Source organism: Athene cunicularia, assembly GCF_003259725.1.
Source record: "Athene cunicularia isolate RWA chromosome 4 unlocalized genomic scaffold, athCun1 chr4_part1, whole genome shotgun sequence".
Classification (NCBI taxonomy): Eukaryota; Metazoa; Chordata; class Aves; order Strigiformes; family Strigidae; genus Athene; species Athene cunicularia.
In genome coordinates, this window is record NW_020799098.1 from 24,595,848 (window position 1) to 24,621,078 (window position 25,231).

The window sequence follows — 25,231 nt, forward strand, 5'->3', positions numbered from 1 at the left end:
GGGGGGGGGGGGGAGGTGGGCAGGTGGCAGTGGTAAGCGAGCAACTACTTTCAACAAAAAAACGCTCAGGCTCATCTGCTGCTTAAAATGCACCCAACTGCAGCCTCATTCCCAATTTCTAGAATTGCTTCTGCTATCTGAAAGGCCTATGGAACCAAGGAATGTCATTAGCATAAAAGACCACAGAGAAGTTAACCGTGCTGGTCACCTTGTCCATCTTCTGAAGTAGCCTTGTTCCAATTTCTGAGCCATCGGAGCAGTTTATTAGCACAGCTTTGTTCACCCTGTTGTCCAATTATTGCCTTAAGAGATACAGGCTTGTATTTATCTACCCATAGCAATCTCTCTGTTCCATCTTCATTAATCTCAGAAACCAAGTTCCCCTTAGGTTTTGGAGCTTCGCTGTTCTCTTCAGTCTGCAGTTTAAAGTCCGTAAGCTTTCGAACAGCAGTGGTTTCTTTCTTGACAGATTTGACAGTATCCCCCTTTTCAGGAGTAGACTTATATGTTTTATTATCTGCTCCCTTTTTGAAGGGGCTAAAATTCCTTTTTCCTGTTTCAGCTTTCTGTGGTGTCTTTTTAGGTCTTGACTCCACTTTCTTTGCCTTAGGAAAATAAAGGTAAGAAAATTAAAGGGAAATTTCAAAAAAACATAAAATAAACATTCTGTCTTTGAACACACATACAGGAGTGCTTAAGAAAGTAACAAAGCTTACGTATTGATAAAAAAAGCTTCAAAAGCAGAAAAAGACATATTCCTCTCTGAAAAATAAACCACTGTTAAACACGATGCCAGCTGGTTCTGTAGCACAACCCACAAAGAAGAAACAGGAAATGTTCTGGTCATTCCAAGAGCAGTCCCTACTCATGAAGCCTGGTTCATCATTAAAAAAAAAAAAACAAAAAAAAAACCAAAACCTGATGACTCTCGAGCTGGAACAAATGGGCCAGACACCCATGATACTTTCTACAAAACAACCCTTCCACAAAGCGTTCAACCAAAAATAATTCAAAGGGACTGAAGGTAATTAGCTAGTAAGCTTAGAGATGCTTTTCCTTAAGACACCAGAGTATTTTTACATGCAACAATTAATGTCTAGCCACATCAGAAGTACCAAAACAATGTCTATACTGAATGCACAACATGCTAGACCTAACAGAGACTTTAATAACATTTTATCAGCCACTACAGACTAAATTCAAACATGCATAAAAATGTTGTTACTGTTTTTACAGTATTCCCTGAAAAATTTACCTTTAATGTTATTAGTTCAAGTACCACACACAGACAAAATCTGTTATGTATACACATAGTTTCCATATAGTTGTCCCATGTTCACAGTATAATTTTATATTGGGCCTGTCTGGGTACCACGCAGTATCAGTCACAAGTACTCATTTCAAAGAATAAACAAATACTCAAAGTTTAAAATTTAAACCATCTAGGGAGATATAATTACCCTCTCATTCAGATACCTAAAATACAGAATAATGTCAGAGTGTAAAAATGAAAGGTGGGAAGATAACCCTATAGCTCCTAAGTAGAAGTCTTAAACACAAAATTTTCACTTTCAATACTTTTAACCTAGAAGGTCAAACTGACAATCATAGGGTTGGTTACTGTTACTGGAACAGAAGACCAAAACTCCTTTCAATAAAAAAACAAACAAAAACCCTAAGTTTATTATAAACAAACCTCTGTTTCCGCTGCCAGCTCATATTTGGACTTCTTGCCTGGCATAGTTCGAATAAGATCAAACAGGCCATCCTCATCAATAACTTTTGTCCCCAAAGTTGATGCCTGAAGCAAAAGTAAGAATTGAAAGTCAAGTCAAGTTAGAAGTTACATAATTCACTTCAGAGTGCTTTCCAGTAAAGACTATGTTTAAGAACACAACACCACAAAGGTTTTTTTTATATACACACACAAATAAAACCAAAACAAAGCCCTAAAACATTAGGCAATTCTTCCTTTGCAACATACACTTTACTGGTAGTACTGACTCCTTTTGGCAGAGATAATCAAAACCAACAGTTATGAACAATTCACAGCTGAACTTCACTCAAGCACAGGAACACTCACCTTTTCACATTTAGACTGGCCACAGTCTCGCCCCATAACCAGATAGTTTGTCTTCTTGCTGACATTGCCAGTTACTTTTCCTCCATAACGTTCAATCAGAGACTTGGCCTCATCTCTTTCAATACACTCCAGAACACCTGTAATTACGAACGTCAGGCCTTCCAAGCAGTTTTCAGCTCCCTGAGAACAAAAGCATTGCAGAAAATGCCATTACCTGATGCAATTGTGCCAAATACCCCTTCACCATAAGCTTTTTTAAACCCCTACTATGTCAAGTACCCTACAAAACTTTAAAAATAAGCCTTTCATACCTAGCTAATGGTTCTAAAAGTTCAAAAGCCATTAGAAGCAATAGCTACCCAAAAAACTTCACACATTTGCCTGACCAATCATACTCATAACATCCTGTGCTTCAAGCATAGCATGTCAGTGAACTTTAAGACCATAGTAACTATTTTTAATCATCATGACTTCATAAACCAAGTACTTAATTTCTTATTGTACTTCCTTACATTTAGTCACTGCTTTGCATTACACTTTAGCTTTTTTCCAATACAGACTTCCTATCAGAAAAAAATACCAGTTTTAAAACAGTTTCGTTGATACTTGTTAGATCACTTATAACAGTAAGCTTACGATACACTCCACTTCTACATATAGAATTATGCTGTAGCCAAACTCACCTGAGGTATCTCTTTGGAACCCAGTGCTTTTGGACCCTCACGATTAAGGAAGCTTCGGTAGGCTTGGTAATTGATTCGCTTCTTTTCAGAGTCCTCAGGACTTACAGACTTGGGCAGGAGGGAAAAAAAAAAACCACCATGTTACATGTATAAAACCAAAAAAATAAACTCAAGCATCACAGTTTAAGACATCTTTATGCACCAGAGGAAAAGTAAGTTCTAACACTTGTTGTTAATCTATTAACATGCAATATGAAAGCTTGCTCTGGTTTTGGTGCTCCTGTTTTGAGGTATTTTTTGTTGTTCTTTTCGAAAAGATTTCAAAAACCTTACCTGAGAGTTTAAAAATAGGTACCCATTGTCTGTTGTCAAGTTTCTGGAGATTCATCTGTATTCCACATGTAAATGCTCACTTAATTCATAAACTGTGGCTTTAAATTCACATTCTATTTTATTTCAGAATGGTGATCAGGTATAGCCAAGAGCTACACTTACATGAAGTTGACTTCATAGCATTTCTACTTTCAAGAGATATTTAAGCTTTTTCATCAGTAAAAAATTATTTAAAACTCACCTCCAAAAAAGTCTGAGTCTCCCTCCCAATTACAACTGTTAAGTGTCAAAACTGGATATTTTGTACTTTATGATTAAAAAGTAAGTTTTAAGGTTGCAAATAGCTGCCAGTGTGTTCAATAATTACAATTACTGAATCAGAGAGTGAAAAAAACCCTAAAATACATTCCTACATAATGTATCAATTGTAAAAAATACACTTCAGAAAGAGGAGACTCAGGGAGAGGGGGGTGGGAAATGCCATTTATCATTTTAACAGCAGTACAGATCCACAAGGTCACCATGCTCACATGAATAGTAAGCTTTTACTCACTAGGCGTCAGAATTCCTTCATTCTGCGTTTTTTCAGGAAAGTTAAACATGAAAAAGCGCTGAAATGATTTTGCAGCGTACATGCACACCTTAATGAGCATTAGAGAACTTTCAGCTCCTTCACGCATTTAACTTACACTTTTCCAGCTCACTTTTTCCCTATATTTTTACAGTTGCTAGGAACTTAAAGCCTTACTAGAATTCAGATTCTTGAAAATGGCCCAGAAGATTTAAAGCACCAAGTTACAACAGTGACGATAATAAATGAAAACTATTTTCCTGCAAACTCCACCAAGACAACTGAATTAATCTTGACATCTCTCACCTCAGTCTTCTTGGGAGAAATTTTCTCCTTCTTTGGTGTTGTCTTCTCTTCTTTCCCTGGAGAAGTTTTTTCTTTTGATACCAAGCTCTGAGAACCTCTTTCCTTTTCAGCAATCTCTTCTTTTTGTTTCAGAGACACAAGTTTAGAACCGGGTTTCAAAGGCAAGGTCTTATCCGTCAGCTCTCTTGCTGTTTTACCATCAGATGATTGTAGGGATAAACAAGCGCCTTCTGAATGTTCAGATTTAGTTTGCTGCTTCACAGTGTAATTCCTTGCGTTGCCTGTTGAGTTTGTTGATTTCACTTGAAAGGAGGCAAAGGGAGGAGAGCACATATATAAGAATGCGTCTCATTAACGTTTTAAATTGGTGACATGCTTTCTGCATTCCACATCCTACCTCTTTCTGACTGCTTATATTTTTCCGTCATGTTAGGACTGCTCTTGATGTTCAATACTGTTTGCTCTCCTCCTGAATCTCTCCGAGCCTAAAAAAACCACACAATGCCAAAGTCAGAGATGCATATCCTGAGCTACCATGAAGTCCAGATCTACAAGTTTCCCTACTGTTAAATACAACAGACTGACTGACATCTAACAAAGCTGATCCAGGCCACAAGTCAGACTACAATCTCTTATCAAAGGCAAGCAGATGAGCAAATTCTGCACTCAGCCATGCACATAAATTCCTTAAGTCAAAGGCCAGACAAACTTCCAAGTTACAGTAAACTTCAACCCTAATTGGTTTACTGATTAGTCTAGAAGTACTAATACTTGCTATATTCAAATTAGCAGTCCTAAATTCTAAGAGCCTTGATGTACAACCCAGCAAATATTTTACTGTGCCTTACACCACAAGCTGAGAACTGGTAAGATTCCCACCAATGAGGTTTAGTGTCAAAAATATCCCTGCTTGCCCCATCTCTCAAAGCAAGAAGAGTATTCTCCTCCTTCCTTTTCCTTTTTCTCCTATCACTTTTCACCAGCTTCTGCCATTAACTCATTTTACTTGAGCTGGTCCTCCTGAACCAATGAAGCTGGTAAGGAGCTATAGTTGATCTAAAGCATGAATCTTTGGCAACACATCTCACTCAATTAGAACTAAAACTTAAAATCTCATTTCAACAGAAGCAGATAGCACAAAGATACAATGATGCCTGCTGTCTGACTATGAAGGACACTATTTATTGAGCGAGGAAAATCCAGGAGGAACGTATGAAATGCGAGGTTGTTACTTTCATGCAAACACTTTCTTACTATTTTTAATGCATTTGTATGGAAACTTCAAAACAAAGGTTAGATGTCTAAATACATTCCCAGCAGTGCAATTTCTAAAACCTAAAGTTTAAAAATAATTCAACCTTCTTCTTCCGTGGCGTTTCATCCAACATGGCCAAAGTTTTAGCAAATTCTTCATCTTCATGCAGCTGTCTCTCCAGCTGAAAAAGAAAAAATATTTTTAGGCTCATATCTGACAAGTTTTAATTCTAGTATAATTTTTTAAAACTCTATTTGCTGTTCAAGACAAAAAGTTTATCCAAAATAAGACAGCACATAGCTGGAAAAAGTGCATCCTACCAGAGGCACATGAATTTCTGAAAATACCACTTAAGAATTACTTGTTTCCCCATAAAAGAGAAACTGATATCTAGTGAGAAATGTATAGTTTGGAGTTCTTACATTACAAACATTTATAAGCCTGTGTGATCTGTTTTCAAAGAGGTTGTCTGTTTCTTCATTTTTATTGTTGTACATCCTTTTCTTTTATTAAACAATCAAAAATTGAAAGCAGGATCTCACAAGCACCAGCTTGCACTGAGATTCAACCTGTTGATTTTAGAAAACTTCCAAAAGCAGTCCTACAAGACAAGCAGGAACGATGCTTCTTAAGTATTATAATGTCTCAATAACAAATGTTTTATTCTCGTTTACCACTAGCAACATATCATATGAAAAAATTTCTGGCAGTTTTGGAAAATTTAACTACTACCTTAGCCCAGCTCTTGTTGCCAGTTCTGTTTATGGAAACAAATATACTTAAATTTTTTAATATTTCTACTTACACAACTTATTTTCTTTGACAGAAGAATGAGTAAGAACAAATATTGCACATGGAATCCAAGAAAGTTATTTATTAATTGTAAAAAACAAAGCCAGGTTGGTTTCATTTCTATTTCACCTAACAAAATAACTGTGACATCTACAGTGATAACTGATCATCAAGTTACTTCTCCTATTCAGTACGGCCCCTTGGGGAAATTTTTTTCTATTCCTGAATAGTATATATTGTTGCCAATAAATACTGACCACAGTTTTAACTAAACAAAAAAATGTTTTCATAATTGTCTTGAAGTCCAACATGCCACATTATAAGATTCAGACAGATGACTTTATAAAGCCAGTACGCCACAGGCATTATTTTTACATGCCCATAGCGATGAAATGCATCTATCTTCCCTGTGTACAGTGAGAAAGGGGAAGGGCAGCAACTACCAAACACACATCAGACTCAGGCAGAAATACATCTGAAATAAAGTACATTCCTTTGATCATACATATAGACAATGAGCGTGTTATATGTAAGATCAGTTTAAATGAAAGACAATGCCTTGTTTCTCCTGAAAGATTGTTTAACTTTCTAATAGATTAAAGGTAAATTCATCATACCTCTGGGGAGCTCAAGGACGAGACTAATCTTTGCATATACGACATATTATTTCAAATTATACTCAATATTACCAGTATATATGGAATTATTTTCCCAAAAGCAAGTAAGTATGTATGACAAAATGTACCTTTCCTTCATATTAGCACTGATTCAAACAGGAGAGTTTAACACACACATCTAAGAATCATTCACATTTTTCTCAACTATAGGAAAACTCAGTTGACAAGTGAAACAAATCATGGATGGCAATGGCTTTTAATTTTTCACTCCAGGGAATTGGGGGGGGAACAAAAACACCCCACCCCACAAAATCAAAAAAAACCCCACAAACTTGAGGAAGCAGAAAGTCAATTCTTTGTGAAAAGCAAGATTATTATAGACACATCAAGTCATCAACTGCACGGGTAAAGAAAGTCTGGATAGACAGAAAATAAACTGTGATATGTTCTATTCATGTAACTGAAATAATGCCCATAAAAATAACTGCATGACTATGTTTGCACATATGTGCAAGAGTTAAGTATACAGATGAATTATTTATTTATAGCATACATGGAAAGTCCATCTTAACTTCTTAAGGAAAAACAATTTTAAGTTAAGCAAACTTGTCTTGGCATAGAGTGGCAAATTTATAGAGCTTTTACCTCCGAATCCTCTTCAAGCTGCAGTTGCTTAGCAATGGCCTCATCATCTAGTGTGTTGTCTCTGCTTTGTGAAGGCTGTATTTAAGAAAAAAAAAGACCAACAGTTCAGTTTCCCCAATATTGTGTAAATTATAATAATTTAATCTGTATAGATTCTTTTTGTGTACTTCTAAAAAAAGACTGAGAATGAGACATGCAGCATTTTATTTCTAGCTAACTTAAACACTATTAAACACAGCTGCTTTCAAGAGATTTTACTATTCAAAATAAAACCATGCTATAATATAAATCTCATTTCTTCAAACAATGCTGAACATCTCTGAAGCTACCACAGTTGGCCCCCTTGAAAGAGGAATCAGTAACTACACTGTGAATTTTTAATTTCCTCCTTACTTTATTTGGTGCTTTGTTATTCCATGAATGTGTGCGCCATAAAGCCTGGGAAAACAACCTCATTCCCTCTTCCTCCTGCCCTCTGCCCCAAACTAAGCACTATGCTATCCACTCACTAATCTCAGAAAACTACTTAATTTTAAGTCACTTGAGAAGCAGCAAAAGGGAAAATACCACTTTCAACTTTGCTCTCTCTCCACAGACATGGAAATGGTACTTTCAACATCTGAGGACTTGATATGCCTGCACATATCAGAACTGAACTTGAATGGCCACTAAAAAGCAACTAAGTAGGACAAGCAGTTAAGTACCTCCTTGCAGCCATTAAACTGGCCATTTTGATCTGCTATCAGACCCACGAGCAGCCTAAAAGGAACATCATCAGTACTCACTTCTTTCCTTTTACTCGCTACCAGTTTCTTTTCGGATCGTTGAACACTACTGGTCCCAAAATAATCAAGTGCCGAGGTGGGAGTCTGTTTCACTGGAGATAATGGTTTACTTTTAGCTCGTGGTTTTACATCTTCCTTTTTTGTTGTAGCTGTTCCTGGACAACCAATTGCTGACGTCCCATTCTCCTTTGGTTTCAATGAAATTCTTTTATTGACAAAGTCATCTTCTTCATCTAAACATGAAGAGTATTCTATTACTTCTGGTACATGGAACTTAAGTTCTTATAATGGAATTTTCAAGAGAATTATTTGGGCAGATTACCTCAACTTGCATCCTAAGAAATTACTACAGGCATTATTTGAAAAGTTTTTTGAAAAAAAGGCTGAGTTGCATAACACATAGTATTTAGCATCTTTGACAGTACCGTTCAAGTCTGAATAGATTGAGTACTGAAATAAGGACACATAAAATTTGTTACTTATGTTCATACATCACCTCTCATTTAGAGATGTTCTCAAAGAAAGCCTTCCCTTCTTACATAGGGAAGATGATAAATAGAAAATCTAGGTTACTGAAGCTTGAATCTTCTCCTTAATGCAACATCAGATTGAACAGCACATAAAATGTGAAGTACAAAGCTACATTCATTTTATTACTTCACAGTATTCATTAACAGAGCAGATAACATAGGCTTTGTAGACTTGTATATTCTTAAGAATCTCTCAATATTACATTATAAACTGGGGGGAAATATCAGAACATTGTATTTACAAAAAGCTTCTTGAATAAGCTTACTAGTTATTTTTAAAGTACTGCTCATAGCTTTTGAATGTTTTAGTAGAAATACTTTAGCACCATTTTTTACTTTTTTCCTTTTCATCAGAGATTCTATGAGCTATTGTACATCCTCCACATTTCTGCACTTAATCACACCTTCCTCCCAGTAGAGTCAAAACCATCTCAAAGGAATGCTGCCATTTCACAGAACACAGAAATCAGACAAGAAGTCAGCACATGGAATAGATTTTTCAATTTACAAGGACAAGAAAAAGTGGCATACACAGTCTCATTAAGATTAGCCCACAGACCACTGAACAAAAACTCAATCTTCCCTTTTAAGACTCTTATAACAGCCAGGACATGGCCTTCCCAGCAATGAGAAAGATGGTTTGATGGCCATTTATTCATTCTGGCCCCAGTTAATCAAAGATTACCAGAGACTTCAAAGAGTTGTGTGTCATGTCATGAAGTTGTACCGACAGTAATACAAAATGAAACCCTGTCACTGAAGCACACAAAAACAAACAACAAACATATCACTGTCAAATGATGAGACTAATATGACAGCACAGAAGACAAACATCACTGGACAAACTTCTTGATTAGTGATAAAATCACTTTGCAAACTCTTCTAAAAATTCAAAGTGTGCAAGGACTAAGAAGCAAACCACAAGAAAATCCCCAAAATGAACATCAGACAAAGAAATAATAAAGCACAAAGACTTGAGAGGAACAGAAACTGAGGCAGTCTCATTTGCATGCCTCTAACTGAAGTCTGGTTTTACTTTTCTCAAAATAGAGACGTTTCAAACACTCCCCTCAACATATCATAAACACAGAATGTCCTAAGCATCTGTTTTATAGTTGATCTTAAATTGACAGTATTATCACAAATATATCCATTTTCCAGTCATCACTAATTTAAGTCTCCTTATTTCTTTTTTTGTCACTTCCCTTAAGTTTAGATGATGTCATGTCGTCTATAATTTTTTGTTATATACTAGAGTATATAACAAGAGTGTTTTACGCACCAGCTGGAACTTTCTGCTACTGAACACTTACTAAGCAAAATACAAGTACAAAGGGGGATTCTGACTACTCATGTGAAAGGAAGTTCAGAAAGAAAAATGAAATAAAGATATGTCTGTAAGGGAGAAAATTGGTTCGGCAGTTAAATCAAGAATGTTTAATGATAAAAATATATCTAAAAGAAAGTGGTATTTTGGCCAATTAAATTCACAAAGCAATATATATGGAAGAAAAGATTCAAGCCCAGGCCCTCAGTTGACAGCAGCAAGTTTTATCACAAAGCTAAAAGCTTTACTATTCTCAACACGATTTACTTTACCTAGGTAGCAGTATATTTCTTACTTCCTTTTAGCTCTATTTAGCAAAAACATTACATATCTGGGAGATCTGATTCTTTAGGCTCCTAATTCACAATAGTTTGAGGTCTGAATAGGAGACCGTTTCTCAAACTTAATTTCAGAAATATTTTTTGCTTCTCTTAAATTCTTCAGTTTAACAAGAAAATACATTTACAGAAGTACCTATTACTAGAAATGAACAGTTAATGTAGATGTAATTACATTTATTTGTCTTGGAAAGAAGATACAAATCTTATTCTGACCCCCACTCCCAGATTTTCTTAAGCTAAGGACTGCTCCACACTAGAAGAAAATCTTTACTCATCACTACTGTTATCAGAAAATCTGCATGCAATATTGGTTTTTTTCATTATTCACTCATAACCATTTAACTAACAACAAAAACCAACAGGATATTGCTCTCACTCAAGTAGAAAAAAGCAGAGTAAATATAATTAGGTTTTAATTAAAAAGGATGTGGATTTGAGTCATTTATGATGCCAGTACTATTACCAATAATTAGAGCTTTGCTTTAATTATGTCCTTCCTAGGAAGGACAGGATTAGAAACGTTTACTGATTGCAAGCTGTGGCTAAAGGAGGACAAGAGACTCACGGCACTTATGAACAGTCTAAAAACGTAAGTAAAGAAAAGGCAGAATGAGAACATGAAAGTGGTCATTAGGAAACAAAACCACCCTGATTCTATTAAGTGGGTTTCAAAAGATGCTTTAGGGGACAGATGTTCAGGCTACAGTTTCATCCCAGGTTCAGGAAATTCATAACCACATCACAAATTTTCCTGATCCCCAGTCATTCCCTTTATTTCAAGTACATAACAACAACTTTTTCAGTAAAAACACTTCTTCCTTGAAGCAAACTGCTCATACATGCCTACTGCCACAGCAGTGAACAGCAAAGTTAGGCAGCTGTACACTTTCAATTTCCATTTACACCTTTGAAAATATCAAGAGTCCTAGTATTGCTGCTGGACTATTGAGGTCAACGTTTCTCAACGCAACCTGTAAAAGAAGAAAGGCATTCTCATTCATAAGTGCAAGCCAATAATTTGTGGGGAACAAAAAGTGAAAATTTGGATTTTAGCTTATAAAAATTGTAGATTAACTGCATTCTTACAGCAATTGCTAGGTGAACAGTTGAGATAACCTTACATGGACTTCACAAAGAAAGAAACAGAAATCAGCTTTATCATCAACTAGATTACTTCTATGTTGCCAATTCTTCGCATAGTGGAACAAGACCATTCCAAGAGCAGTATATCCTGCTTACCTTGACACACACATTTGTTTTTTTTCAGGATTAGCTCTGAACTATAAACACAAAATCAAGACCATGTATTCTAGTCAAGTTTTCTGGAAATGAAGTAGATGTGACAAAGATAATCATGTAATTAATAGAACAGACAGGCATGACAACCAGGAGATTACTTTTAATTATTTTAAATGAAAACACTACACATGAAGCAGGGACCTATTACCCCAGACAATGTACAAGGCCAAACTTCCCTAGCAACAAACAAATGATTCTGTGAACTGTTAAATCCTGGGGGTTTAAGAACTATTTCATGACATCAAAGCACAGCTGGCTTTCGTTTTATATACTGTTCTAACAGTAGCAAAATTAGGTTAATGAACTAATGCCTGCAGCCCAGCTGTAACTGTTTGTTACTCCTCACCCATTCTCAATAGGCTTTTGCTCACTGATTAGAGACAACATGTGCAGTTGTTCCCTAACCAAGCCCTATCAAAATTACCTAGGTTGTTTTAAGTATTTGTTTAAATTCAAACCATTTTAAAAGACTCAGGTTCAGGAATTACCTCAGCCAATCTAAAAAGGGAGAAATCTATTGCAGGAAGGGACAATGGCAACAAGCAGCATAAGACAGATCCTCAAATGGTCTTCAGAACAACATATTTTATTCATCTTCATTTACTATTTCTGTATTGTGTTCCTCATCAGTATAGAACTTAATTCCCTGTTTCCTATTCTGTTTAGAATGCAAAAATCTTTAAGATAGAGACAACCTCTTACTATGACATTATAAAACCAACCCCAAATATAGGCAGGTCATCGACAGGTTACAAATAACTTGTACTTATCCTGATAAATGTTTATTAAATTGGTGTTTGTAAACTACTACATAAGGATTTCTATAAGGAGCTAAAGGGCTATATCCTATGCTAAAGTCATTAAATCTACATTACGTGTATAAAATGACCGTATGCTGTGCATTCTTCAGTTTCAATGGCACCGCATCTGTGCAAGTACTTAAAACAGTTCCTGCCCTTTAGTCTAGAGCAGCAAGTACTGCTGTCCAAGCTAAAGCTGAAGGTGGAGAAAATAGTGTTTATGAAAAAGAAGTTATTTTATCAGGTTTTGATTATTTTAAATATGCATTGGTCACTACTCAACAGCAAGTTTATTCAAACTCAACTCCTGCAATTCTTTCCAAAAAGAACAGATGCTATGCATGACTAGCAAAGTGCTTTTTTTTTTCTATCTTCCTCTGCATTTAAAACCACAGTAGTTGCAACCAACATTTCAAAAACTGGTCTGTACAGACATTTAGATATTTTTCTGTCATTTCTCAACAAGCTAATTGATTTTAGACGTACTACAAACATGCACTTTAAACCATAATTGCTAACACTTTGCCTTTATTGACATGTCAAGGTTCCATGCTGCTACAAAAATATAAAGCTTACCAGAACCATTCCAGCTTTACTGCTGGAATCAAATTTACATGAGGATTTTCCAGGTACCAAAAATCATTTCAAGAAGTTGCCTCTGTCATATTTTTCACTTTAAAGGAAAAAGGTTCTAGAATCCAAGACCGCAAAGCAATAACTGCCATGTCTAATTGTAATTATACACTTTAGTGCCCAGACTACACAGTCTTTGATACACTTTTTGTCGTGTACATACTAAATAACATTCTTACACAAATATGTATACTTGTATTTTTTTAATCTTTAAAAAGAAGTTTTGGGTGCATTACAATACGAGACAGCTGAATATATTTAAACTGAAGAAAATTATCTTCATCTGCAAAGCTGTCAATTATAGCAACACATTACAAATGAAATACACTTGCCATAGAAACTGCTGTATTACCTTAGCATGCAATTAGAAGTTATCAGTCCATTAACTCTTTCCAGTTTATTCTATAGAGTTTTATTCACTTGAACTGGTTACTTCCTCAATAATAGCAGCCTTATCATTTCACAAAAGCAGATCTGAATCCTCACCATACAATGAAACTTCGTATGCTAGTTTAGCTGCCTATGGTTTACTGTGTGATAGAAAATAGGAAAAAAAATTCCAAATAAAAATGTGTTCATTTGTTCCAGCTGCAGTTCAGGCAGCTCAACTTACTGAGCCACTCAGGACAGTGTTTTGTTTCAGGCAAAATGTACCAGTCTAGCAAAAAAAAAAAAAAAAATCCTCTTTTACATTTTAAACTAATCCAGCAGACTAACCAATTCATTTATAAATAAACAGAAATTAAGAGTTACAGTAACAGAAAATTCATACAGGGAACTGGGAACTAGGGAACTTCACCTGCCCAATTTCATCATTGAAATGCAATATATTGAATGGTTAAGTTTATGATATTTCTAAGCAAAGGTCATTTGTGCAAGTATTGAAAAAAATTAAATTGAGAACGTCTCCACAGCAGTGTGAACAGCAAGAACTTTTTAAATTTTTTTTAAACATTGTATATACTTAAGTGCAAAAATTTTCACATGCTTCATTAAAATAATTTAAAACCTGAAAAAAATCTGTAGGAAAAAATATCTCCTACATCTTAAAAATCTAAGTAATGAAAAATTTTAAAGTTTTAACATTATAGGTGCACTACATAATACCTATACCATTAAAAAAAACCCAACATATTAATGTGAACTCTGAACCATAACTGGCATTAAAAAAAAACCACCAAGGCTACCTGCAAAGAATTTACTTGTATCCATACTGCCTACAATAACAGTATATGAATTACTGATACAGTAAAGAACAATGCATTGCTTTTTTTCAATGGCATAGTGATTTTGTAAACAGAAATAACTTTCATCGATCAGTATTTTTATAAAGTTTTATTCCAAACATTACCACCTCTGTGTTATGATCTTAGGTCCTACCTTAAAAATGTGCTGTCTTATGTAGGACATACAGCACAGAAAAATACGATTCATTTGCACAGGACTAAAAACATTAAAATCTAGTTAAATATTAAAAAAATAATCTACCTAATTTTCAACTAGGTTCACAAGTCATGCTGGAGAGAGAAATGAAAAGAGACATTAACTGATTGAAAAGGAAAAGTCTGTTCCCTACACTGTGATTTCCATGGTACTATTCTAAATGCTCATCTTTTGAGATGTCAGTTTCTACTTCCCTCTACTACCTGCAGTGTCATGACAATTAACGTCACCTTGTGCTTATGCACACATAAATACCCAGCAAAACATACCTCTTGTGTTTCACCACACGGCGTAAAGAACCGAAGTATCAGTCTGAGAAAAATACGAGCTCAGTTGGAAAAATAACACAGATGCACAAAGATTAGACACGCCACACTGAAGAAATACAATTAAATTCCATGAAATGCAAAATGTAAACACCCACGGTACTTAATATATTTAAAACATGTGCATACTTCTCTGTATTTCTGTAATAAAAGAAAAAAACAGCCTGCATATGTGCAATTCACTGTTAGCTCACAGCAAGGAGGACATTACTTTTTTCATTTTACTGTTAGGCATGTGCAAAAATTCAACTGAAACACTAAAGGGAAAGAAAACCTAATAAAGGTGCTTGTTACAGTCATGGAAGAACATAATGCTTACAAGAACAGGTATCTCCACAAAACTATGAGGCAATCAGATTAACACTGGATGAAGGATACCATCTCAGTTCCTTAATTTAAAATAGATTTACTACACTTATCCAAGGTAATTTCTGCATTCTGCTATCAAAAAAAGGTAGACTCTACTTCATACTGCTTTCCAGGGGAAGAAAAGGATTTAAAAGTGTTGCTCCAGCATCCAAATTAAATGGCAGAATTATTCATTTCATCTTAGATTATAATGTAGAGTAACAGCACATGGAGCTGCCAATGCAGCTCAGATGTCCAGTTTGCTACATGCCCAAAGTTTTTATTTTTATAAAGTAGTATTTTATGCCATTGTATTTCCCACTAAAATCAATACACACTGAAAACCCAAACACTGACAATTCTATTTAAAAACAAAAAACACCACACAAAAACATTTCCACTTGGAAAAAAAAAGTTTCCTTCTCTAAACAGATTTAAAAGTAGTTTGGGCTTTAAAATACTGAGTCTACAGAATCAATAACTTTCACACAGAAGCCATTTTTTAAAGAACAAGCATGAAGTACATATGAAAACTATTTTTCCAGAAAGCTTACTCAAAATAAATTGACAATTACAACAATAATTATCCAAATATATCAAGTGAACAGCACAATAATACAGCTAACCAACTGCTTGACCAGAACATCTTCTAACACACCTCCAAAAAGTAGCAAAAGATGACAATGTGCTTGTAAAAATAAGCACATGCTCCTTACTAAAATCTTCAAATGTAACAGCAATTGTTACAGAGATTAAACTGTAGTGAATTTATTTCATGTCCTACCATGTTTGAAATACAGGCTAACAAAGCAATCCTAATTACTCTGTCTTCTGATAAATGATCCTATTAAATTTTTATTCAAAGTTACTACACTGCTGTTACTCTAGATTCTGCAGAGAAATTAAAAAAAGATCACCTTAATTTTACTTCATCCACGCCTCTGGTTGCCATTTACTCCCCTATTCAGGGAGGCAACTGCAAATCAAAGAAGCCAAATAATGTCATACATTTACTGTGTTTATAGAACACTCCTCTTAAGAGTTTGAGGACAATAGTACATTTACCATTACATGACCCTTGCAGTTGTACTGTTGGTATTCCCAAACCAAATTAATTTTAATAGGGATTGCTCCTAAATACCTTTTACATAGTCCTCTGCAACACCAGTTCCTGCTTCTCCATAGAATTTCTGCCAGAATCTATACTCTCATTACTCAAGTGCATTTCAAGTCAAACTCCCTTCAGGTTCAACTACATATTCTCTACTAATCTTTGCAATATGCAAGAGACCAAGGCAATTGCTACATACGCATAATTACCTCTAGATGATGTATATGAAAGACTAGTTATTCACTAAAAGTGAAGTCACAGTTCCTGCCAAATAACCACCTGTGATGAAACCACATAAGGTTCAACACATAATAACAGGTCATTTTCTACAAACAAAGCTCAAGGTTCCATACTTCATTAAACAGTGAAAATGTTTTAATGAGTACAACAAACATTTGGATTTTTTCCCAATCCACTAAGACTGTTCTATCAGCAAAAGAAGGCTCTTTCCCTTATTACCTGCTAGAATAACTTCACTTTATCTTTGGCCATCAGTAAACTAAATATTTATTTAAATTAAATTTGTTTCAATAATAACAAAGTATTTAATAGAATTATAAAGAGCAACTACTCTTTTTTTTTCTTTTTTTAAAAAAGGCAACTTCACAAGTTAATAAGAAACAAAGCAACACAATAATCAATTCACTCTTACACAAACCAAAAAATTAACTCCCCCCATGTTTTTCACACAAGCTGTTTCCCACATAGTTATAGAAGAGCTGAAAAGAAATTTAAGAAACAAAAGAAAGTTTCAAATTAAATTGAAAAATAGGTTGAGGCAATTAAATACCAAGCTTCTACTGACTACCTGGTGCCAGTAGGCTCTTTCAAACACATTGCCAGAGACAGAACCCTTGAGAATGAGATTGTGACTTTTGACCAAGTCCAACAAGGGTATTCTTAAGTTTTCAGCTGCATTACACTAAAAACAAAAAACGGACAAATGCCTACAAAATTCATCAGGATGTTTTCTATCTACTATTTCTATATTTTTATTCTTGTAAAACATGTTTATCTCAAGCCATGATCTGTATCAATACCATTAAAATACACTCAACTTGACAGCTCATTAAGCTGAAGAAACAATTTATACTGATTACATATAAACAAAATTCAAGTGTTAAGTCTCAAGGTTATAAAGGCATTGTTTTAGTCATAGACCATTAAGTCAACCTTGCGTGTACTAGTAAAGAACTCCAGGAGACCAATACAGAAGACCTGATAGTTGCAGCCTCAGCTGAGCTCAGACCAGATGTAGGTTAAGTACATCTAACCACAGCAGCAACTAACAAAAAGCATAAGTCTTTCTCACTTCAAGCCTAAGTTATAGTAAGTAGAGAGAGATGCATCACAAACTATAAGAAATACCTTTGTGACCAAGATGAGTCCTAGTGTTGCAGTTCTCAGGAAATTCTACAGCTTCTGTTGCACAGTTGCTCAGAGTATGGTAACCAGTATCTGATACCAAATATCTAAATTTATCTGCATTATAACAGATCAATGTGAAATTACAATAGATGCAGTGTAGAAAGAGACCTTTATGCTTTAAAAGAAAATCAGAAAAGAATGAACCTAACATGACAAAATATCTAAGTTGGCAAGCTATCAGCTCTGAACAGCAGACTTTTCAAAAAACTTCTAATTTATCAAATTAACAGAGACATATATGTTTCCAATATATGTCATTCAGTAAGACAGGAATCAAATCCATCCTATCATCAGAATCTTAATAACCGAATTCTTTCAGCCCACATATAGTCTTAATCTTTACTTAAGTGCCACTAGAAGACCTCTTAACTAAAATGGAATAAGAGAACAACCAACCAGTAGTAAATACAGCCCTGAAGTTGCAAAGCACTCACATGTATTTCAACTGTACACAACTCTACATAACAAAAAATGCACACACATACATGTTAGCCAACTATTCTCAGATGCTAAAAGTGTTAGAAGTCCACCTTCAAGAAGTACTGAAACATTAAGATAATACTAGAAGATCTGTTCATTTTCATTCACAGACGCATTTTTACAGGATTCACAAAACCTGAGTATTTTGCCCTATACTGGTAGCATAGCTTTAAGGATGCTTGATTCATAAATAAGACTGAGTTCACATAAACTGATGTTCACCTGTCAAACCGTAGTAGCTAATGCCATTGAAATTTTTCCGTAACATCTCAAATTTAGTAGAGGAAAATACACAATATGAATTAAGTAATTGGAAACAAAACTGCTTTATGATAGAATTAAGAACATGGAGGGGAAGGGAAGACAGACAGGCACAGCAGAAAATCACGATCAGTCTTCTGTTTTGAAGCTGGGAAGGAAATATATTTAATGAGAATTCTGCAGGATGAAATTTCTATAACAGTAGATGAACATCTGCCCCGTAAACTTACAATCAAACTCCTCTTGAGAGCACCAAGGTCAAGAATCTCATAAAAAGCAACTCTGAAAGCAGTACTAAGGAAGAACAAGCATGCAAACAATGAAAAATTAACACATACAACTTCAATCAGAATTTACCCTTATCTGTTCAGGTGAATGGTACTTATGGCTTAATATTCTGTTTTTAGTTTATAGCTTCTAAGGAAATCGAAATCTAAAAAAAAAACCAAACCCTCTGCTAAGAACTTAGCAGCTAACCACTATCACAATTTTTTTTCAGAAGGCTACAGGAGACCTGACAATGATCAAGAATGCTTAATTATACTCACTCCTTTCCCCAAGAGCAAAAATAGCCCCAGAACTTAGAAAGCTGAAATCCAAGACTGAGAAGTATGGTATAGTATGGACTATATAAGGCATAATGCAAGTTTTTGTTACAATTTTTTTTCTCCAATTCCAGTTCTTCCTTAAAAGTCTAATAGACAAACAATGGGGTTTTTTTTCAAAACAATTTTTTGTGCTGATAAGGAAGTACAGAAAAAAAAACAAGAACTTTTGCAGTCACTCAACATACTAGGCAGAGATTAAAGACATGGAAAGTCATATACCAAGTAAAAATCCAGGTTTTCTAACCTATTTAGGTTAACCAACAGTCACTTCACAAAGTGACTGTTAAAGAACAGTTTAACTATATTAAAAATACTTCTTTTACTTAAATCCTTCCCCAAAATCTAAAGAATACCCTTCAACAGCGAAGTGTTAGCTTACGAAATCATATGCCCATCTAAACCTAAACTCCTACCCAACATCGCCTCAGTTCTACCCAGCTCCTGACTTTACAATACTTGAGGCTAAACTTCTAAAGTACTTCTGGTTACCTTGTTTAAGGAGAACATAAATTGTCTTCCTTAAAATTAAGTTTTATGGTTATATTTAAGAGTGTATAAGTCAAACAATGCATCCCATTTGTAACATGATCCACCCCACTACAAGTGAACATATAATGATATATTTTTTCCATTACCTGTCTCTGAAATATAAACAACAGGATCCTGCTTTAGAACTTTACGAAGTTTTGAAGGAGCTTCTTTTTTCTCAGATGGCTTCTTGGATTTTTTCACTGACTGCATCTCCTCTTCTGAATCTGTATTTTAACCACAACACAAATGTGTATTTCCTCCACATACATACAGGCTTTAAGTAATAGATCACCTACCATTAGTTAATGTGGATTCATATATAGTGAACTGAGAAAAAGATAACATATGTAAGGTCAGAGAACAGCTTCATTTTTCTCCATCAGCTAATAGCCTAGCCATCATTTATTCCAGCACATACATGACTAAATGAAAATTCAGTAGAACTCAGTCTAGACAGTTTTTTGTTTACATAACAAGAAATATTGGGTGGGGGTTATATATAGGCATAGCCTGTTTTATACAGACTATGCCTGTATAAAAACCTTTCTGAAAAGGAATGCATCTGTCAAGAGTACATCAGATTACTAAAAAAAAAAAAAAAAAACACCACACCAAACCACCAACCAAATAAAAAAGCCCACAAAAAGCAGCTGAGAGAACTGGGGTTGTTTAGTCTGGAGAAGAGGAGGCTGAGGGGAGACCTCATTGCCCTCTACAGCTACCTGAAAGGAGGTTGCAGAGAGCTGGGGATGAGTCTCTTTTACCAAGTAACAAGTGATAGGAGAAGAGATAATGGCCTCAAGTTGCACCAGGGAAGGTTTAGACTGGATATTAGGAAGCATTTCTTTACAGAAGGGGTTGTTAGGTGTTGGAATGGGCTGCCCAGGGAGGTGGTGGAGTCCCCATCCCTGGAGGTGTTTAAGAGTCAGGTCGACATAGCGCTGAGGGATATGGTGTAGTTGGGAACTGTCAGTGTTAGGTTAATGGTTGGGCTAGGTGATCTTCAAGGTCTTTTCCAACCTTGATGATTCTGTGATTGTGTGAAAAAAACACCACAACAAACTTTGAACATAGATTCATTAGACTGATTAATCTGATATTGTATGCTGGTGTATTCCACATCACCTATTCCAAAAGCTAACGGGCTAAAACATATCACTGAGGTAGTACTCTTGATTTTTCAGAACTTGCAGACTGCTATTCACCTCACCAACTGTTCTCTATATCCCAAAAGTTGTCAAGATACCAGGATTATGAATCCCAACATCCAAATAAGCAAGCAAGACAAACTGCAGAAGCGAAGATCACTAGCAAGTATAACAGAGGACTACCCTTCAGTGCTTTTTTCAGTGATAAACACTAATATATATAGTAATTATTAAAAAAAAAAAAACCTCACACATACTTTTCCATCTTCAAGAACTTTTGTTGTACTATTTGTCTTTTGCTCTCCTACTACCAATGGGCTAGTATTTGCAAAATCTTCAGACAGTATCAGCACTTCAAAGGTAGCAGTTAATATATTACTTTTGTACTGTATCTTTTAATGCGAAAGTATTTCTACTGCTATTCTTCACTGCTAAAGAGGACTGTTTACAGGACAGTTTATCTGGAGATATGAACATATTTTTTTATGTAACACCACTATTCTGATGAATGTTTGGGATCATTTTTCTTCTGAGACAAGCAAGCTGCTATTGTTAAGAAGATTGCTTCTAAAAATTCAAGATGAAGTCTTCAGTAGGAGTCAAAAATTGTAGAAACTCCTTCAATCTTTTCTACAGATTCACAACAAATATTCAAGATTCAGAACCCAATCAGAGAGGGATTAAATGACATAGCTCATAAAGATTAAATTAGAAATTTCAAGCCTTTAAATTAAGCTAACTTGACAAGCAAGTGTTCACAGTTTGTTTTTGTTTGAGGGGGGATGTGCTTTCTGTTGTTTGGGGTTTTTTTTAAGATATAAGTGCTATAAAAGGAATTTCCTTTTTTATAATATTCCAAAGAATCATTTTAAAATGTAATAGCAGTGCTTTAAATTATATTCTGTGTCTTCCATACTGTTAATTTAAAACTATGGGATGAATGAACATTTACAAGATTTTTTTTAAGTGAAAGACACATATGGAAACACAAGTTAGCCTTTTAAAACAATCTCCTATATTCGTGTAATGCACAGAAATGTCGAATTAATAGTATATAAACAGCTTCCTGTACCCATCGTAGGATGTTACTTATCCTTAAGAGAATAGGAAACCTAAAACTCCCCACAATTTATATGTGTCTTCATAACAAAAAAAAGTTCTGGAATTTTGATAGAATTTAGTATCTGAACCTTTTTTTTGTGGGGTTTTTTTTTTGGTTGGTTGTTTTTTTTAACAGGTATTTTGTTAAAAGTTACTCTGCACTGTATATTCCATGCATGGCACACGCTGCAGTCATTATCAAATACATTTAGCTATCCAGATAATTACCGCAAAAAATGTTTTTAATTGCATTTACTAAAAAAAACAACCAACCATAGCCTTCTTCCAGATATACTATTTACCTAATTGACCTTGAATGCTAATGCAAAAGACAAAAAGGAGCAATCAGAAACAACTGTGAACACTACCTGAATCGTAGATTACTCTCTTTTTCTTGTTTGTCCGCTTTGGTTTGGAATCATCTTCACTGGGTGAATTACTCACCTAAGAGTAACAGCCCATTAGTTCAACCAGTTCTTCAAGCTTTTACTCAGTTACACATTCAAATAGATGAGTTTCAAATTCTAACAGAAATTATTTATTTTCCAGTATTGTATTTACGAACAGTCTTATGCTAACTCACAAGCAGGAGGGGGAAAGGTGCAGGACAGAGGAAATAAGGAAGAAACTGCAGCAGTAAAGCTAAATGTGCTCCAAGCAAATCACAGATGATTATGTTGAGAATAAATATTCAAATTTAATGCCGATTAAAGTAAATCAAACAGATTTTCAAGTACTTCCAACTTTTAATCCAAAAAAGAAACTGCATGGTCCCACCAGAAATCAAGGTGGTACAGGCCAGTAAGTCATTTGTATGGAATTCAGCTTTCACTTTTGGTCCCATTATGGATATGGCTTTGCTGTAAACACCAGAATTCAGCACAATTTCAGACTAAAATATAGCCAACTGAAAAAAGAAATAAAGCATATGAAACAGTTGAAGGTAGACTGATTTCCTATTCAGTGTCCCAGTTGCTTGCAGCTTTCCCTCTCACCTGTTAAGCAGTGCCAACTACCTAAGAGATTGCAGCAATAGTCACAGTCAACAAATGTTTTCTATCTAGCAGCAGCTGGTATTAAACTGTGTCAAGGAATTGTTTTTTATTTTTTTGTTTAAAGACATAGACAAGTTTCAGTTATTCAGAAAAATCACAAGCTGCACAGGTAGGAAGTTTCCTGGGCCTACCAAGCTACAAACTATGCTTTTTTTGGAGTCATGCACAGCTGTAAATGCTTCTAAAGATATAATTTCAGCTAAATGTAACTACACATTTTATAATGCACATTCAGTTCTAATCTGAAACCTATTAAACTCTTGATATAACTGGAATATTACCAAGTAAAAATAATAGATCATGTAGCTGTTGTCTTTCAGCTTCACTGAATGATCCTTTATTTTCACATTGAAACAAATTATACAGCCAAAATATTTTTAAAGTAACATTTTACATCTTGATTCTGATGCTTCACATTAAACATTACATCCTTTCAGAAACCCACTGTGATTTTAAAGCCCTCTTTAGCCATTCCTTCCTAGTTTTATACCAGTTCAGATGATTAACATGAAAAGTAACAATCCAATCTAATTTTAAGCTGTCATTTTACAGAATTTGGTCTTTGCAACAGGTTTACGTAAGTGATCCTGTCCCAGAAAGGCAGTGTTAATGTTTCTCCCACAGATGTTTAGAAAACACCTGTTAAAAAACTGGTCAGAGGGCACCTATACCACAGACTTTTACATTACTTGGAAGCACGTCATCCTTATGATGTGTCTCCATCTACTGTACCTAAACCTCAATCTTAATTAAATTAAAAATTAAATAAGCAGAGCTACTTAGAAAACTCTGGGCTATAGCTAAAACAACTTAAATACATCAGATTGTTCCTACATTTACACCTAATCGTAACACCTTCTACCTACCTCCTCTTTGCCCTACAACCCGAATATTTTTAAAATCAGCAATTTTCTTCACCACCTACAAAGTTTTGCTGCTAGAAGTTAGTATTAAGTGGTAGTTTCCTCCCATGCCTATAAAAACAACTGACAGAGTCTGGCTTTTGAGTATATGACAACTACTACAACTTTAAAAAATGATAGAGATACAAACAAAAAAAGAAAAACCAAGCACTTCACAAATAAGAAAAGCAAAACTAACCTTAGTCTCCTTTCCTCTTTTCTTCCCACTTGAAGGTCCTTCACCATTTTTAATTTTTTCATTTGTTTTCACCGTCTCACATTCTTGTCGCTTTCCAGAAGGAACAACACCAAAGAATTTCCGGATATCCTAGTAAAAAGGAAAACAGATTTATAATTTTTTTAACATCAATTTTAAAACTCGTTTTTAACTGTTATAAGTTCCAGACTATAAAACAGCAATGCACTTAAATTACTTCCTCAACAACTGTATTATAGTATTTATTGATCTTGAAATTTTGTTTACAATTAAGGAAACAAAGACCAGCTAGTTAAAGATAGCACCACCTTTCTCTTGTCTTTGAATCATGGAAAAAGTTTATTTTTCCCTTAGCTAGACACCTTCACCAATACACACTGCAAAACAAATTTCCATTAGCAATGAAATACAGTGACTTAAGACAGATGTATAATTTTTTTTTCCCAATTAATCATCATAAACCTAGCCCAAAGTATTTCTATAGTTAAAATTATCAACTCAGGCATGAAGTAGTGTCTAACGTAAAGAGACAAAGAGCTAGAAAGCAGTCAAGTAGTGGGACATAGTGCATCCTCCACCTTATAAACTTAGGACAGGAATTCTCATATCTCTAAAAAAAAATGAGCCAGCAAGAAACAGATTAAAGTTTAAACAAAGAGAAACAACTTAATACAAAGAGCTCCAAAAAGTCTATTTCATAACTTTATTTTAGAATCTGACCACAGTACAAGCATAAAAAGCTTTCTAAAGACATAAAATCAGCAACTGAAACTTCAATTTTTAAGAAGTACTATTGTATACACAAAACCAAATCTGACTTCTGTTGAAAAAAGCTAATGTTTTGGTTTTATTAAAAAGAAATTGAGAAAACATATACCTGGTTGATATCACTTACCTCCAGGGGTAGCAGCCATTTTAAAGAAAGAAAGTGCTTCCTATGACCTAAATATATAGCGGGTAATGGGTGTGCCTCAGGACTGCATGCTACCCAGTTGATAGCTATTCCACATCATCATTCATCTGGGTAGCTTTTGATTATTATAGGCAACTACAAATGAAGTAGAAAATCCTTAAGAAATCTCCATAAAAGTCTGATAAAAAGTGTTTCAGGGTTCTTTTCTCCTACCAGTCAGTTCCCTGGTGGTTTGAAACTGGGTTATGTGAGCCTAAAGGGTGTAATATCAATGGAATATGCAATTTGAAAGCATACACAAAATATGGGACACACTCCTATTTTACATTGTATTGGGTTTGATTGGCAAGGGTGGGAGG

The 25,231-nt window shown here is 34.9% G+C and overlaps 1 protein-coding gene across 1 annotated transcript in view; it reads right to left on the bottom strand.

Moving 5' to 3' along the window:
• The window catches only part of RFC1 (replication factor C subunit 1), a gene marked incomplete at its 5' end in the record, with an annotated part of 34,868 nt that extends 9,900 nt beyond the window's left edge, over window positions 1-24,968 (bottom strand). The window contains 13 exons of the mRNA XM_026846958.1: window positions 209-605; window positions 1,697-1,801; window positions 2,084-2,263; window positions 2,767-2,874; window positions 3,977-4,278; window positions 4,374-4,461; window positions 5,335-5,412; window positions 7,286-7,360; window positions 8,071-8,303; window positions 19,641-19,760; window positions 22,154-22,229; window positions 23,942-24,070; window positions 24,855-24,968. Of these exons, the coding sequence (XP_026702759.1) occupies window positions 209-605; window positions 1,697-1,801; window positions 2,084-2,263; window positions 2,767-2,874; window positions 3,977-4,278; window positions 4,374-4,461; window positions 5,335-5,412; window positions 7,286-7,360; window positions 8,071-8,303; window positions 19,641-19,760; window positions 22,154-22,229; window positions 23,942-24,070; window positions 24,855-24,968 (2,005 nt within the window). The remainder of the gene's footprint in view (window positions 1-208; window positions 606-1,696; window positions 1,802-2,083; window positions 2,264-2,766; window positions 2,875-3,976; window positions 4,279-4,373; window positions 4,462-5,334; window positions 5,413-7,285; window positions 7,361-8,070; window positions 8,304-19,640; window positions 19,761-22,153; window positions 22,230-23,941; window positions 24,071-24,854) is intronic.
• Window positions 24,969-25,231: the final 263 nt, after the last annotated feature.